This window comes from Cinclus cinclus, chromosome 1, assembly GCF_963662255.1.
Source record: "Cinclus cinclus chromosome 1, bCinCin1.1, whole genome shotgun sequence".
NCBI lineage: Eukaryota > Metazoa > Chordata > Aves > Passeriformes > Cinclidae > Cinclus > Cinclus cinclus.
The window spans coordinates 59,148,661-59,165,002 of NC_085046.1; the positions used below are offsets into that span (position 1 = coordinate 59,148,661).

The following is a 16,342-nucleotide window of genomic DNA, read 5'->3' on the forward strand; positions in this document are numbered from 1 at the left end:
TCTACTGACTTATACCTGATGAACTGCAAGTCTTTACAAACCCAAGATCGAAGAAGGGTTTTTGAGCCCTGTTACACATCCCTGTGGAGGCATGGTAAGCTAGCTGCTGTAACACACATCCATTTCCATCCTCACTGACTTCCACAAGTGAGTATTTCACACAGGGACATGCAATGGGATATAGACAGTACCACTAATTTCCTCAGGATTAATATTTAACAGGCAACAGTATTAGCCTAACTAACTTCTAGCTCCAATATTTCAAATCTTGAATGACTTGGTAAAACCCTGCCAGCTAAAAGGCACACACCTAGTCAGTCACACAGCCAGCTTGAGGTGGCAATTAACTGCAAAGCCCTACAGCTGTTCAGAACCTGTGAGCACTTTCAGCAGAAACAGTCCCTTCTTAAATCCAGCAGAGCCATACCAAACAGTGACAATCATTCTGTCTCAGAACTGCTCCGTGGTGCTGAGCTAGCACCCAGTCTTGCACACTCTCAGCTGGCTAGAACAAAAACCAAAAAACTGTGACTGAACTTTCCATATGCTGAGATTTGCCTATAATAAACTGCAGTATTGAAGCCAGAATTTGTGAAATTGTAAATACAAAAGATGATTGTCATTGTCTTTCTATGTATGCTCAGACTCAGAAGCAACATTATTAATTTAAGAGTGCTGAAGGATCTGGCCCTTGCCCTAAAAAGGTAAAAAAAGAATGCAAGTTTGGTACAGTGAAATTTTAAATGCCTGTTACTTCACAGTGCATTAGGTCAGTTGATAGACAGTTTTAAACAGTCCTCGATTTTGAATATTAAAATATGACGGAGGTCACTGTTCTAAATTAGTCTGATAAGCAAATTAATTTCTAATTGGTTTTCAGTGGTTTGGTGATGACTTCTTAGACTCTGAACTCATGTCATTATGTCATCTAATTTAGTATGAAGTTCTGAGAACCACGCATTGGCAGCAGCCCTAGCTATAAATCAAAGCTTCTTACTCAGAGATCAGGGTTATGACATCATACCAAGGCACTGGTGGAAGACAATGGTCCTTCTGTGTGTGTCTGAATCTGGGAGAAATATTTTAGCCAGTTCTGCAAGCCCACATTTACATGAAAGGCCTTTCTAGCAGGTAAAAAGTTAATATATCAAACCTAGAAGAAAAATAATAAATCATGCACATTCAGTAAAGGGAGTCAGAAAGTGCTCAGATATAAACTATATATATTTTTTGACAATTCCAACAAGTGCGTGTTTGCTTTTGCACTTCAGCAATCCAGATGGGTTTTTAAACTTTTTTTTTTGGGGGGGGGAGGGGGGAGGATGTCATTAAAATATGTGAACTGAAAAAATAAAATCTTATCAATTAAAAAGATGTGTATCCTGATTAACATTTAACTATAAAATTCCCATTTCCAGGTAGTATCATCAGTGTAGCAATTTTTGGCACTAAAATATATCAAAATATATTTATTTTACCCTTAAGTTTGATTGAATCTATCCAACAAAATAGATTCCTTTCCTGGTGCAGACTATGATGTAGTTCCCTGGCACCTGCACACAGATTTTAGTTAAGAGTAAGAAAATCAAAACACTACTTTTTTTCATCATGTGCGCACACACATTTCTTCAACTTCTGGACTAAATGTCCGGCAATTGCTAAGAATTTGGGATGAGACTTTCAAAGAGAGCTGAGGAGTTAGGTATCTAAACCTCCATTACTGAGCTGAGATCTGAAAGGCTGTTTGTGCCTCTGAAATCCTTCCTTGTTGAACAGTTTTGATACTGGCACACACCTGCACAGGTCACCCCAACTCCTGTCACTGCTTTGCTGCTGGTCAACCAGAGACTAACTCGGGATGTGGACACATCTCCATGTACAGTTTAGCCATTCTGGATTTGTGCAAAGACAAAATCCTGGCTGCTGCTGCAGCACTGGCTGGATCCAGCATACTTGAGGCCTCACCCCTTGTTCTGACTGTGGAGCAGCCGGTGCTGGGGAGAGGCAAGGGGCTGGCTGTCCTCACAAAACATAATCCCTGCTGCAGTAACACCCGAGCAGCAGTGGCTGAGCAAAACTTTCTGAAATGCCCTGCCAACATGTGTGCAGCAGTGGCAGTCTCAGTGACAAGGGATGAGCACTCAGTCCCAGGGATCTTGTGAGACAGTTAACTACAGGGACCTGTGCAAAAGCCGTCTGTGAACTCGGTGCTTTCCCTAGGAACCTACTAAACCAAAACATTTGTAAAGGTCAAGCTGGTATCAAGCTTTTGTTTTAGCTACTAAATCCTGCACATGATGACTCAGACACAAAGTAAGCCTCTTGCTATCAAGACACTTCAGGGAGCAGACGTGTGTGTGTGTGTGTGTGTGTGTGTGTGTAACTTTTAGCTGCACAAGTGTCTGAACTCACTCTCTCTTGCTACTACTGGTGCTGCTCATCAGAAGGGCTAACTCTAAAATCTGCCTGCCTGCCTGCCCATTTTGGGTTTTGTGTATAGATTTTTACAGGTTCAGATGAATATGTACAGTTTTATACAAGAATAGCTCTGGGGAGATGGAAACCTTGTGCATGCACCTCACCACATAATCTCAGACAGTGACATTATCTGATTGGGAAGTGCTTTCCAGCTAACTCATTTGCTAAATGCTTTTCAACAGCTGTTAAACTATTAGGTTATTCTACACGTATTTATGAGACAGGAGATTATATATGGCAGCTTGTTGCATGCCCTGCTAAACCAGGTGGGGAGAAGTAGAAGGTAGGTGGAAGGAATTTTGGGTTGTGCTAGTACAGAAGATTATGTATTAGTTTTCTTTCAGAAGAAAGAGATGAAAATTCTTTAAAGGCAAAATTTTCCACCATATCACTTTGTTAAATCCAACAGTGTTGAATAGGAAAATCAAGTTCTGTGATATGCCTACTTGGGCTGCTCTACTGCTGCTTCCACAGTGCAGTGCAGCACCTGGCTCCACTACTGCCTTCACTTGGATGTTTAACTGTGCACAACATCCAGTCTGCACCAGCCAAGGCTCTCTGTGTCACCCTGTCAGAAGTTAAAATCCTCTGGGCTGAGGTTTTTTAATGATGCTACATAACAGTACACCACCAGTACTGACTTCATCTGTCCTTGCATGTGAAATCACTGGGAAGCAAGGCAAAGAGCCCTCAAAATGCTCATGCAGTTTGGTTCAATGACCGGAACTACAGGCTGGGTTTTTTTTAATCTGAAGGGAAATATTTGAAAATTGAGGTACTGACAAAAAGCAATTTTATGCACTGGAAGTTAACTATTAGGGATGATCATTGCTGATGGTCAGACACAGCCAGGGGCTTCTACATACTGCTTGTGCATCCCTGCCTTTCTCAGGGCCATCACACAGGTCATGCTTTTTCCTGGCCTTCCAGGTGAAGATGGAGCACCACATAGAGGCAGCGTTCTCCATATGCCTCTCCATATAGATGAAGGCAGACTGTCTGCAGGTCAGATGCAGCTGGCTGGGCTCTATCTGACTGCTGAAAATGGACGTCACCTGGATGAAGTGTGGGCAATGCACGAAGCCGGGGCAGCACCAGTGAGTACCCAGCACCTGTGTAATGCTGGTGAGTGCAACACATGTCTCCTCTGCTCCTCCACAGACCTCCCGTGGCTCCTGGATGAGAGTGGAGGGGCTGATACATCCAATGATGATGAACTTTGTGGTTGTCATGAATGAGAACAGGACTCTGACAAAACCTCACCTGCTTTTAGTTACTCTGCTAAATGTCAAAAGTAACAATCAACCACTGAGTAGCCAAAATGAAATAAACTGTGTCAGTGTATAGTGTAGAAATGAGTAACCGTGATTCCTATTTTCACCTAAAATAGAAGTCCCCTGGGGCCAACCTTTCACCATGTCCCTTCTGTTGCCCTGTCCTGTCATGTGCTGGCTTTGCAGCAGTCCACATGCTCCTGGGGATGAAAACACCTCCAGCATGTCCGAGGCTCCAGGCCTGACTCAGCCACGCTCCATGCCCATGTTGAGGCACTGCTGAGGTTGGATTGTACCAGCCACCACTACAGTCCCTGCACAACATTACAGACCCTGCATTTGTCCTGCTCCACCAGCAGGCACCAAATCCCCATCATTTTGCCAACCTCAAGCAGGAAAATTTAACACATCCTGAGAGGTGAGAGATGTCAGGAGACAATCAGCACAAGCCACATGCTGTGTCACATTAGAGCGGCAACACTTTGCATCCTCATTTTTGCTAAGGGGGCTGATGTCATCTTTTAATGTAGAGTGAGGTGTGGGCAGAAGGACTAAGGTGAAACAGGCATGGCTACTCAATGCAGCCATGAGAAAAGTGCTATTGCACCCATCTGTGTGGTGGGCAGGGGATAATTTTAGAGCAGAGGCAGTAAGGAGAATGCTGACAACAATGACAACAACGTGCAATGGGCAGCACTCACCCGTTACAGATGTACACCAAGGGGTGGTCCTGCAAGGAGTGGGGAGTTGTACTTAATGATCCTCATGTGACCCTTCTGACTTGAGATATCCTATGATTCCATCCTAACAATGTTAAGAGCTTCCCTCTGTGCCACTGGGCTGTCAACCACAATATTGAGGCACATCTAGTCACCACTGGCAGGCTCTCAGCACAACTCCACACCCACAGATTCAAAGGACTTCCATCCCCACCAAGTCACTATGGCTAGGTTTTCAGAGGAGCTCAACATCTCGGAGACTTGTTCAGATGACTGCAAGGAGGCAAAGGATTTGCAGAAAAGCTGTCTCTGGGAATGAAGGCTGTGCAAATGGAAACCTGGCCCTGTGGGTAGCGAATCGCATCTCAAAGTAGAAGTTACCCAGAATGTCAACATCATTTTAATAAATACTAGAAGCAATGAAATTATCTTTTAATAATGCTTTGACAATTAAGAAGCCTGACAGAAACAGAATCTGGAAATACTTCATCATCAACTCTTTGCAAAAACATATTTTTCATTCCAGTAGAAGAAACACATCAACTTTCCTTTTTCCTTTTTATTAAATATTTCCTGGACAAACTAGCCTGTCTTTGGCCAGTCAGACATCACTACACATCTAACAGAAAACAGAGAGAGCACTCACTCCTATCTGCAAAAGTAAGTTCTTGAACACATTTCCTCTATTTTTTTTATACCTACTTAGAAGAAATCTAAACAGACAGACATCTAATCATTATCAATTATTGTTTAAAGTCTTCTGAGCAGGAGAACTCCTTCAGCTTTCTTAGACGAAAACACAGGATTTGGAACCATACACAGCTGTGTTCCTCTTCAGACTCTCTGAGTTAGTTTGACCCTGAAACATGGTTTTCCAAAATGTTCTGCTGCACATAAAGGAGCTGCAGAGCCCCCTGCACAGAGCTGCAGCAGTGGAGGCACTTTAAAAGCTGAACATCCAAGGGTCTGCTCATTGTGCTCTGCTAAGACTCCTGACTGCAGTGTCAGGTCCAGAGCCTTCCTCCTCAAATTCTGATGGGATGTGGCAATGCAAAATGCATCAGTACTTACCATATGAGCTGCAGGAATTCACCTGTGCCAGAATGGTATGGAAACTACTTATATTTCTGTGCCAAGCATGTCTGTGGAGTTGTCTCAAGAGTCTATAGCCTGCAGGCTCCAGGACAAAACTCATAGGCAATTGCTCAGTGATGCGTATCATTGAAGTAATACTAAAAAAATGACATTACCGTCATTTTTGTACAATATAGGCTAATACAGGATTCAGGAGTTGCTCAAATTTAGCAGAACAGTAAATCAAAATTGCAATTAAAAGTGGATTATGAGTACTTAGGTTAACAGTGTATTCCAAGCCAAAGACTTAAAAGCAAGCCCATTTTCAAGACCTTGGCTCCTTTTGTGAAGCATCTACTTCCTGATTTGCTTCGTTACTGAAACTTTTCATTTACAGAGCAGTAAGATTTTTACAGCAGGTTTTTGTTTTTTTTTTTATTTCTGAAGCAGAAGCTCATCTTCACCAAATAAGTCCCTGCTCTGCCAAACACTTGAGCTAACAGAGGGAAGGTATAATCCTGCCACATCTCCACAGCACCGGAGAAGTACTGTGGCGTCGAAATAACACTGCTGGAGGTGGCAGCTTGTGCTGGCTGCATGTCACAGAGCTGTACTCCATGGAGATGCTATAGGACCATCCATGAGAGGTGGGATGGGTGAGGTCACGTGTCCCTGGATCCACTGGCTGTTTTCCCCTAGGGAATGAGGAGAAATAGGAGCTACAGGAAAAACCCCGTACTGCCCCACGGTGGGGGTGGGAGCTGCACAGCGAGCCCATGGCTCTCCCACTGGTCTGTGTGTGCCCCACACCCACCCCAGGAGCACAGCCAGGGAGCTCACACAATATTTAGACTTTAGTCCGCGTTTGGTATTTTGCTTTGGCACAGTCCAGTTGAGCTGTAAAATATATGTCTGATGTGCATCATGAAGCTTTTAAAAGCTCCCTCATGTAGAAATACCTGCAAAACTATGGTAGGCACTGAAATGTAGCAACTGATTAGTCCTAAAGCACAGAATAAGCAGTAGCTTACAGAATACTGTCTCATTTGTGTAAAACCACATCTTACACTTCATGATCACTCTGACATTTGCTTGTCAAAACCCTGCACCTTCTCTGTGGGATTTGTTTAAACAACAGACAAAGTGCTACCTGGGCCAAAATCATGCTTATCTCATCTACATTTTTTTTATACTGACCACCCAGTGGTTCTTGACTCAGGTAATTTTTTGTGCATGAGCTAAACTTTGATTTTCTCCAATGCCTTGAAAAAGTTGTGAATGTTCAGTCACAAAAGAATGTTGTGACTGAAATCAAATGAAGCCTAAAATGACTCCTAGAAATACAGCAGCATAAATGAGTGATTCAATCACTGTACATGGTTTCTAAATACAGTGTTGAGGTGATTGTATCTATCTTTGAAAGGCATGAAGGAAAAAAAAAATGCCAGCCACAGAAGGGCTAAACCTTACAGCTGTGACACAGGCACTACAACACAAGCATAATAAAAACATACTGCACATTCACTTTTACCACTGTTATGGGAGAGGCTGCAAAAAACGCAACATGTTTTTTAATTACCTATACTCACATATACATATGTAGTAAGAGAATGTGAGTGGAGAACCAAACAGGAATGGAAAGAATATTTACTAGGAATATCTGCTTTCCTTTACTGTACCCTGGTGTTACATTTTTTCTTTTAGGTTTCCTTACACTAAAATGAAAATATTTCATTGAATTTAAATTGGTACAGCAGACTAAACAAGATTCCTCATGTTTTCAACAATTACCATAATTAAAGATGTCTTTGCAGAATAAAGTCTAGACTAGTTGTCTGTTGTCACCAGGTCTGCTGTTGCTAGGTATGTATTTCCATCTCTTTGCATCAAATGAAACATCAAATGTTCCAAACACAGAATAGTGATAGCATAAACCAACTCTGCAGGAGTGCACAACTACTCCCAGGGTTTCTACTGCAATGGTAAAAAAGGGCCTATGTAAAGGCTGGAGGGAAGATGCTGCTTAATAAACAGCAGTTAAGAAGAGGCCTGAATCTGAAATATTTATGAGAGTAACTTGGGTGACAAGGCAATACCTGATTGCCCTTACAACTGATTTTTGTTGCTGAAAAGTGTTTTGAAAGAGAATAACAACTCTTTTTCTTTCCAATTTAAGAGATGAACAGTCTTTAAATATACACAGACAACCCCACTGGGAATGAAGTTTGCATAAGTAGGCTGATTCAGTGAAGCATAGTTACACAGAACATATGCAATAAGCACTTTGTTGCCATGTCAGGTTTCCTGTACTCTTATTTTTAATTTAAGTCCCGATAAATGTGCATGCATGCTAACTGGGGGAAATTCCAAATGTGTACCTTATGGGATTCCATCTACAGAAAGTTAGCATGTCTCTTCAAGTCATGTGATATGACTTGAATATTGCTTTGCTGGTATTTCCCACAGAAGGATTATTTTTGCTTGGAAAGTCTACGACAAAGCATAGCTTAATAAATTTTTCTAATTCCTCTTCCTTCCCAAACAACAAAACCAAAACAACAACCCTTCTTTTCTTCTTTCCCCCAAAGAGGGCTCTCAGTATAAGGGCCATTTCATGTAACATTTTTTTTAAATGTAAATTTACTAGCTATTAAAATCTTCATACAAGCCTGCTTGGAATTCAGCTATCATGAGTGACTTTATTGCCACTTCACAGCTACCAATATAAGCTAAAAAAAAAAAAAAAAAAAAAAAAAAGCTGGCACATGTTTCTGAACATTCCCCATCCATGAAGCATTTTACATGGAGCACTGCAACCTCTACCCAAGTTGTACATCTCTCATGTTTTCACCCTGTGCAAGGCAGCAAAGGTATGAGATGACTTCAGGGAGAACCCACAGACCACCTCCAGCTCAGAGCCCAGCATGCTCAAAATATTGTGGTGTGAATTTAGAAATGTTGTTTGAACGCAATTTACCCTCTGGGGTTAGAAAGTCAGACCAAGCAGCTCAGCAGAGAGCTCAGTGCCTTCACAAACATCTGAATTCATGCTGTGGTTCTTCAGCTCCCAAAAGCAGAAGTCCTTGTTTCAACAGGTCTCTGCCACCATGCAAATGGAAATAATCTGCAGAGGTGGTCTTTTGCGTGGCCAGCAGAGACAAAGGCAGCTCTCCTGAATTTACTCTCACTCTCACAGAACCAGGTATACTTCCAAAATATTTTAATTACTGAAGAATTATTAGAACCATGTATCATCAATATCTCTCACTTTTACTAGAAGAGATAAGGAATTTGTTTTGTTACCATTAGCAGGAAGATAGGTGAAAAGCTGGTACTGGCTTCTCTTTCTTTTCCCATTGCAGACATAGAAGTTGACCTGAACAGGGCTGGTAATTCTCTGATTGCGGAAAGGTGGTATCTCAACAACCAAGGAATTCTGCAAAAACAACAAATCAGAAAGTCAAGGCACAACTAAGGCAGTCTAGCTGTACAATACTATTGAAAAGTTAACCCCAAGAAGGAAGAGAAACACTCTCTTCAGGGAAACTGATGGGCTTTGCAGGCAAGGATGGCTTCCCACCAACCCCAGTGCCCATGCCAAGGATTCTAGAAGTAGGGAAACTATTTTAGCATGATCTTTACAAAATCACTTCTTCCCTTTGGACAGCAAATATGGTACTGCATATGGACAAGACTCTTTCCAGCCTGCCTCTGTCAAGAATCTGGGACACAATCAAATTGTGGTCTCTAACTCAGCAGGAGAAAGCACAATGGCCCAGTTGGCAGGTCATCCCTGATACATCTGAACCTAACAATATTTCCTTTGAAAGGCATTAGGACAGCATTACTCAAATATTTCCATTTTCCACAGTGAAATATATTTTCATATAACAACTCAGGAAGTTTTAAGCATGCTAGCTTCTGTGGATGGGAGATTCACTGTTGCGAGCACTTCTAGTGCAACACAAAAAAGGGCTGGACAATGTGTAGATGATCTTTTACTGTCAGATACGAAATGCTCCAGCATGGAGCTAAGGAATGACTTAGCTTCTAGGGCATCAGCTTACACATATGCACAGTGAATCTGCTATGACCATCAAAACCTCCCTTGGCGCTTTTTGAAAGAGTAACAGGGACTGCTCTTCTTAGCATTTGGCCTGAATTCAGCCAAGATCTTTAAATTGTTTCCCTGCAGATTAGCAAGCATTGCATATTCCTGCAGACGTGGAATAGTGGACATACTTCCCACTCAGAGTCATGGCTGAGGGAGCCACACTTCTCCAAAGTGGAGCTGATCTCCTGTGAGGGGACTCATGTTTCTTCTGCTGAAGATAGAGGAAAGCCAAGGAAAATGATCAGAAATTGCTTTGGGAGCAGTGGAAAGAACTGACCCAGCAAGACAAAAGATGAGCAGATGGAACTGGCCCATCCTGGACAATGAAAAAATATTTTCCAAATGGTCTCTCCTACTTTTGGGATGGCTTCCAGAAAAGGATTTTTACCCCATGCTCACGTTAAAGAAAGATTTCCAGGAGGGAAGGCCTAAGTACTTGTTCTATTTCAGTGCCAAAGCCTTGGAAATCCCTCTTTAGTAACAGTGCTGGAGAAGGCAATATATATTTTTCATCTTGATGTTAAAATATTTAAGACAGACTTACTGGCTTGCACATTTCTTTGTCGGTTTTGGCTTCCATTTCCCACACATGGTGACCATCTAAAAGACAAAAGAAAAAAATATCTAGTTCCTCCTTTTTTCCTTTCCCAAGCCAAGAAAGGAACAACTTTTGCAAAAACAATCTATTTAAGGGTCCTGCCTATGTGAAAAGGACCTCTCACAACACACTGCCCAAAGTGTTGGCCAATCAAGAGATCATCTGGGGAACCTGGGTGACAAGAGCCCGCTCAGCTTTTCTAAAGGGAAGACCCACAATCCAGAGTGCATGATACCTTGATGAGGATGAGCCACTGGGAGTTTGCTCTGTCACTAGCCTGGACAAAACATGCAACTGTTCTGCATCTCAATTCGCTCACCTTTCAGACAACAACACTGCTACCTGTGATGCCTTTTGAACACTATCTAGGCTGTAAGTCATATTCAATATTAAAAAATAAAACAATACAAAAAGAAAGGTAGTAGTAAGATAGCTGCTCAGTCATGTAGGATTTGATTTTAATACACTTCTAGTCTAGCTTGGAACCAAGTCTTCTACTTGGGTCAAAAAGGCAAGGGCATAGGCTGGGAAACACAGCTTTAGACTCCATTTTGAAGTTGGTTATATTCACCTACAGTGGTCCCACTTCTGGAGCCACTTTTAATGGTGTGTTGGGTTCTCCAAATTTACTGAATTTCTGCTTTCAAGCAAACACAGATTTAAGCCACAATTATAACTTTTTCTGGGAACATATCTTTTGGGAGAAACTGGGTTTGTCTGGTAATTTTTCCTGCACATTACTGACATAGAAATAGTTGGAAAACAAGGTGGGCTTTTATTTCCTTGCATCTTCAGACCTCAATAGGAAAGAAACAAGAAAAATAACATAGAATGTAAGGTTTCCATTCTGCAGGCCTAGAAAAACACAAAGGAAAGGCCATAAGCAGAGTACTGGATAAGCTGGGCAGTAGAGACACATGCAGCTTCATGAGTTCATGAAGTTCATGAAGTTCATGAAGTTCCACTGTCATATGTTACCGAAATGAAGGTGAAACTGAGACTTTAAGTCATCTCTTTTGTACATTTATTGCAGCATTGGGACATGAAAATGCAAATATTAATTATTTTGAACTTCATCACATGGATGTGGGCCTGACTTACAAAAATGGCCCTCTGAAAAGTAGGATTGAATGCACTTTTACTTTTCTCTTTGCTTTCATGGCTGGGATGGAGGTAATGCATTTACAGCTGCCTGGTTTATTACAAATGTCTGTAAATAATATTTTTGTGTACAGCTGTCCTACCGTGAAAGGAATGCTGCTGAGGGACTATCCCTGGTGATTGTTTTAATGTCCAAAACCCCTTCCTTTTTGATGCATGGAAAGAAGCACAACATGAAGGCTGCAGCACAAATACCACAGTGGATTTGGCAGGTATTTCCATAAGAAAACAATTAGCCGATCTACCCTCAGTTTCATCCTACATTTTAACTTGTGACGCTGGAAGAGGAATCCCTTTAATTGGTACTGCCACGTTCAGCTGCAGGGAGAGAAGGAGCAGCCAGACTGTGCTTGAGACTCCTTAACGATGCCTTTGGAGAGTGCCAGAATTGAAGTAGGCTTCTTGGGAGGACTGGCGATCACTTCACAATTTATCCAACAGATGCTTCCCCTGGGCTGTCAGTAGAAAACCTTGACCAAAATTTGGCAAGCCAGGACACATCCCCTGTCTGGGAGCAGCCTCCTTTATCTCCAGCCTCTGTAGCACACCCTCCCTGCCCCTAATTAATTCAATCAGTTATAAAAGCAACACAACGCCGACACTACCACACATTTTGCGAAGTGCAGGAACTTCTGCTTTGGAAGGGGTTTGCTGGGCTGTTTTTTTTTTTAAACCTACAGACGTCCAGTCTAGTAGTTAACATGTGTTCAATTTGCCTTTGTAAATGGATTACCAGCAGTTCAAGTTTTTGCTATGTTTAATTTGTGCTTTGCAAGACGAATGATCTGTTTCAGGTTTCTGGTTTTTATTTCATGCCGATATTTCAGGAAAATTCAAAATTACTCCATCTCCAGCTAATCTTTCAATTATTTCACGCAGCACTGCCTTTATGCATTTTTGGAATTTTTATGATGACAAAAGGAGTTTGTTCACAAATATTTTAGATGCTGTAACCTAAACTATTAGGAATATAAAAATCCAGAGCTGTGGCCTGTTTTTGGAAGCTAGTAAGAACAATACGTTTTGCTCTAAGAAATTCCCTTGGGACTGTCCAGACCATCAGCAACTGAGGGGAACGGGAAGAGAGGGAAGAAGTAGGGAATAGACAAGTCATTAACAGCTAGTGACATTTCATTTAACAAAAACACAGGGAGAAAAAGTTGTTATGAAGCAAGAGACAAAAAAAAAAGAAAAAAAAAAAAAAAAAGACAATTCCTCATATTACGTCTGGTGAACCAAGAGGGAAATCTCAACGCCCACGGACTGGGACCAGCTCCAGGAGGGAAACCTTAGACCACTACGTCAACCTTTTACAGTAAACATGTTTTGCAGGTTTAAACAGTTCAGCTGAAATTAAAAAAAATAAAAATTAAAAAAAAAAAAGAAAAAAAAAGAAAAAGGAATAATGGCTTTGGAATGGTTTGTGGGAGCCTTAAGCCTCAAGATAGTCTGCCTATGCTGGAGAAAATGGTTTTGCCCCAATGCCCATCCGCCGGGGAGCCTGGAGAGCAGGCGGGATGCCGCCTCCTGTCAGCGTGTGCTGGAGGAGCAAGGGCTGCTCGCCCACAAAAGTTTCCATTGTACGCCTGCCACATCTGCAGCAACGCGCCTGGTCTGGGCCCGAGGCAACTCCCTCCTGGCTGCCAGCCAACCCAAGTACACCAGAGCAATTTATACCTTTCCAAAATGCAAATAATTCAAATTACAGACATAACACAAAGCTGAAGCAGACACATTTCAGGCATTCCCGTTAAAGTTTGCTCTCTGGAATTACCGTACCCAAATGGGCAGTTGTTATACAGGGAGGGAGGGAGATGGAGTCAGGAGAGGAAGGAGAGGAGGAGGCACGAAGGAAAGGGGAGAAAACGGCTTTTCCAAAGGTCTTATTTCATTCCCTTTCATTTCACTATTTACTTTTATGAAGTAAAAAGAAGTGTCTTCTCCAAACCAAATGCCTGGCTTTGTTTTGGAGTTTTAAAGATTTATAGTGCAATATTTTGAAGAGAAAGACAGTTCTTTATATAGCTAAAAAGTTGGGTCAAGGTATCATACTGGTGTCTTATGTTTTGTGAGGGCCTTTTTACCAAATGGAAATAAACCCAAAACATCCATGCACAGAAGGGCAAGGCAGAATCCCCGGTAGAGTGCCCTGCTCCCTCACTGCCAGCAGCCACAGCCATTAACCCAACAGAGCCAAGGCTTCAAGAGGGAACCATGCCCGGGCTGGATGAGTGACCCTCAAATCCTTCCTCCTCCAAAGAGGCAGCGGCAGTGCTGGGGGAAGGAGAAGCTGTGCTGCACAGGAACACAGGCTGTGCTGACAGGTGGCCATCAGCACTACTGCCAGCTGAAGACACCAGGTTTGTCAGGAAGCCTGACATTTACAAACCCATCCCTGTTATTTATAGCCATCCCTACTCTGTGTGTGCTTCACCCCCACCCACTTCTGCTGTGTTTTTTCATCGCCGTGAAACTCGGAGCACCTGGGATTGCTAATGATGAAAATGCTGTGAACCTCCGTGTTACGGGGGGTGGATTTTCAACTCTGCAAAGCATAAACACTCTGTTTTAACACAGGGTAGCTGAACGGTGAATGGGCCTTTGTAGCCTGCTCTTATCGGCCGCTCGCTCTGGCATTGAAGGAAACTGCGCACAAGTCCAGAAGTAAAAATACTCTAATTCATCAGGGAATTCCCTGCAGTATGAGTCACCAAGTGGCTTCCCCACCACACCCAGCTACAAGAGTTCCACATAAAACAGCACTGTAAAGGTCTGTTTTAACACAGAAGCAGGGCTAAAAAGTAGTTGTGTAAATATAGCAATTCCACTTATTCGCCCATAGAGCCTTGCTGACCATGACATACGGATTTTCCTCATGGAAGAGGAACACAAAGAGCTGTAAAGACTTTTCAAAGACATTTTTGTAGCATCTTCCCTCATCACTGCCCATCCAGAGAGATTGCCTGGGGTTTCTAGGGCTGGATTTACCTTTGTATCTCGGGGAACTGCAAGCATAGGGTCAGGGGTTTTCAAGCTCAAAACAATCAAACCACTAGCATAACTTTTCAAAATGATGGATTGCAGAAAGGGGAAAGAATATACAAATGCAAAAAAACCTAAGCTTGGAAACTCAGGAGGGTATAACATCTGGCAACCACTTATATCTTGCCTCTATGAAATGGGCATAATGGGAACGTTCAGGTATATTTAAGTGATTCCACTTTACTACCAGGAGGTTAAAACAGTCTACATTCTTTAGCGGACCTGTGTTCACTTGAGGTATGAGTAGAATAGACATTATCTAGGATTTCACTGCCTATACACAGGGTACATTTTATATTCTTACAGTCTGCGCTTCAATACAGTTTGACTGCACTGTAAATCTGTATTTACATTCATATATTCCAAGTAAAATGGTGAAATAAGCCCTACCCTCCCAAAGGAACCCACTACTTGATTAATGTGTTGTGAGATTACCCTGAACAATAATTCCTGTGTTACAGCCCAGATTACTTTAACATGTCCACAACAGGCAGGGCACAGATGCAATGCAGCATCACTTTGAGGTGCTCTGCAAAGGCTGTCTACCCTCCTATTTGGCCCTAACAATGTGTATTTAAATCCCAGAGGAATGAAGAATTTGAATGCTTTCAACTTGCATTGCTACCCTTCTTCCCTGGTGAGTGCCCTTACAACACTGAGACGACTGACTGATCCATGAAGATGTTCAGAAGGAACAGATGGGTTTCCATGCAAAGAAGGAGATGAAGACTATGGCAAAGTCTCATCATTTGGACCTAAGAGTTGTCCAGTTCTCTGCAGAGATGTCATCAGCTTCCAGGGGAAGGGCAAGTTGGACTGGCAATGAAAAAGGAGAGGAGGAAGCTCTGTTTCTTGGAGGACAGCACTCCCTCCCCACAGCAGTCCTGGGCACAACCCACTGGCACACTCACCAACTGGCACTTATGGGTTGGCATGGGTGCACTAGTGCCAGATTTTAGAGCGACAGCAGACTTTTGGATTTGGGGATGCCACAAGCAGTCAGGGAACTATTCTCAGCTGGTCCTACAGTAGTCTTGCTGCAAACAGTGTTTCCCCAAGTGGACACCTGCAAGGGAAGGGGCTCCCACCAAGTGCACAAGATTCTGTGCCTGTCCTGATACACCGGTGTACATCTTACAGACATTTACAAGGGTCAGGCATAAGGAGGGACCAACACCAGCCAAGCAGTCTAACATGGGATGCACAGGGAAGATGGGGCAAGAGAGCAATGAAACGTTCAGAAACACAGTGTGTGCTAGCAGAGAGTAAGTATCTGTATTGTAAGTAGCCAGGACCTTCCTTTTGATCGTCTCAGTGGCACTTTGCTCTCCTGAGATCTTAGCCTCTTAGGGACCTGTGAGCAGCAAAATGCCTCCTAGTCCCAGAGCCATCTTCAGAGCAATTCTATTTCCTGGTACAGCTCCTGCTGGTGCCATGGTCTGCCTACTGCCTAGCACATTATCCCTGACTGCCTCTCCAGCCACCCTCACCTCTACTCTTTGCTTTTACACTACTTTTGCTATGAGACCACACAGCTGGTCTGATTTTCACTTACTTTATTTCTCTCTTCCATGCCAGGAAGTCCCCCAGATGTTCTTCTGCTCTCCTCACAGCCTAGTGTGCTGCTACAGAGACCTCCCCACAGATTTGCTCCCCATCCCTGGCATGTCTTCTGGCATGCCTCCGTCCATGCACGGCAGGGCTCTGGCATAACTGACCTATTTTTATTTCCACATCAAAGGTGCTGTAATTGATGGTGTCTTCTCACAAGCATTTTTGCAGCATACGTATTTTGTCCACTCCTTCAGCTATACATTTTTGCAGTACTGAACTGAGTGCCATGTAGACTTAGGTCTGTTAGCCATCAATATGATACTCTCGA

General features: G+C 42.8%; 1 protein-coding gene across 1 annotated transcript in view; it reads right to left on the reverse strand.

Annotated features, from left to right (window-relative positions):
- The window catches only part of NFATC1 (nuclear factor of activated T cells 1), an 87,644-nt gene that overhangs the window by 13,374 nt on the left and 57,928 nt on the right, over positions 1-16,342 (reverse strand). The window contains exons 7-8 of the mRNA XM_062507768.1: positions 10,204-10,259; positions 8,849-8,981 (exon numbers count right to left, since the gene is read on the reverse strand). Coding sequence (XP_062363752.1) covers positions 8,849-8,981; positions 10,204-10,259 — 189 coding nt within the window. The remainder of the gene's footprint in view (positions 1-8,848; positions 8,982-10,203; positions 10,260-16,342) is intronic.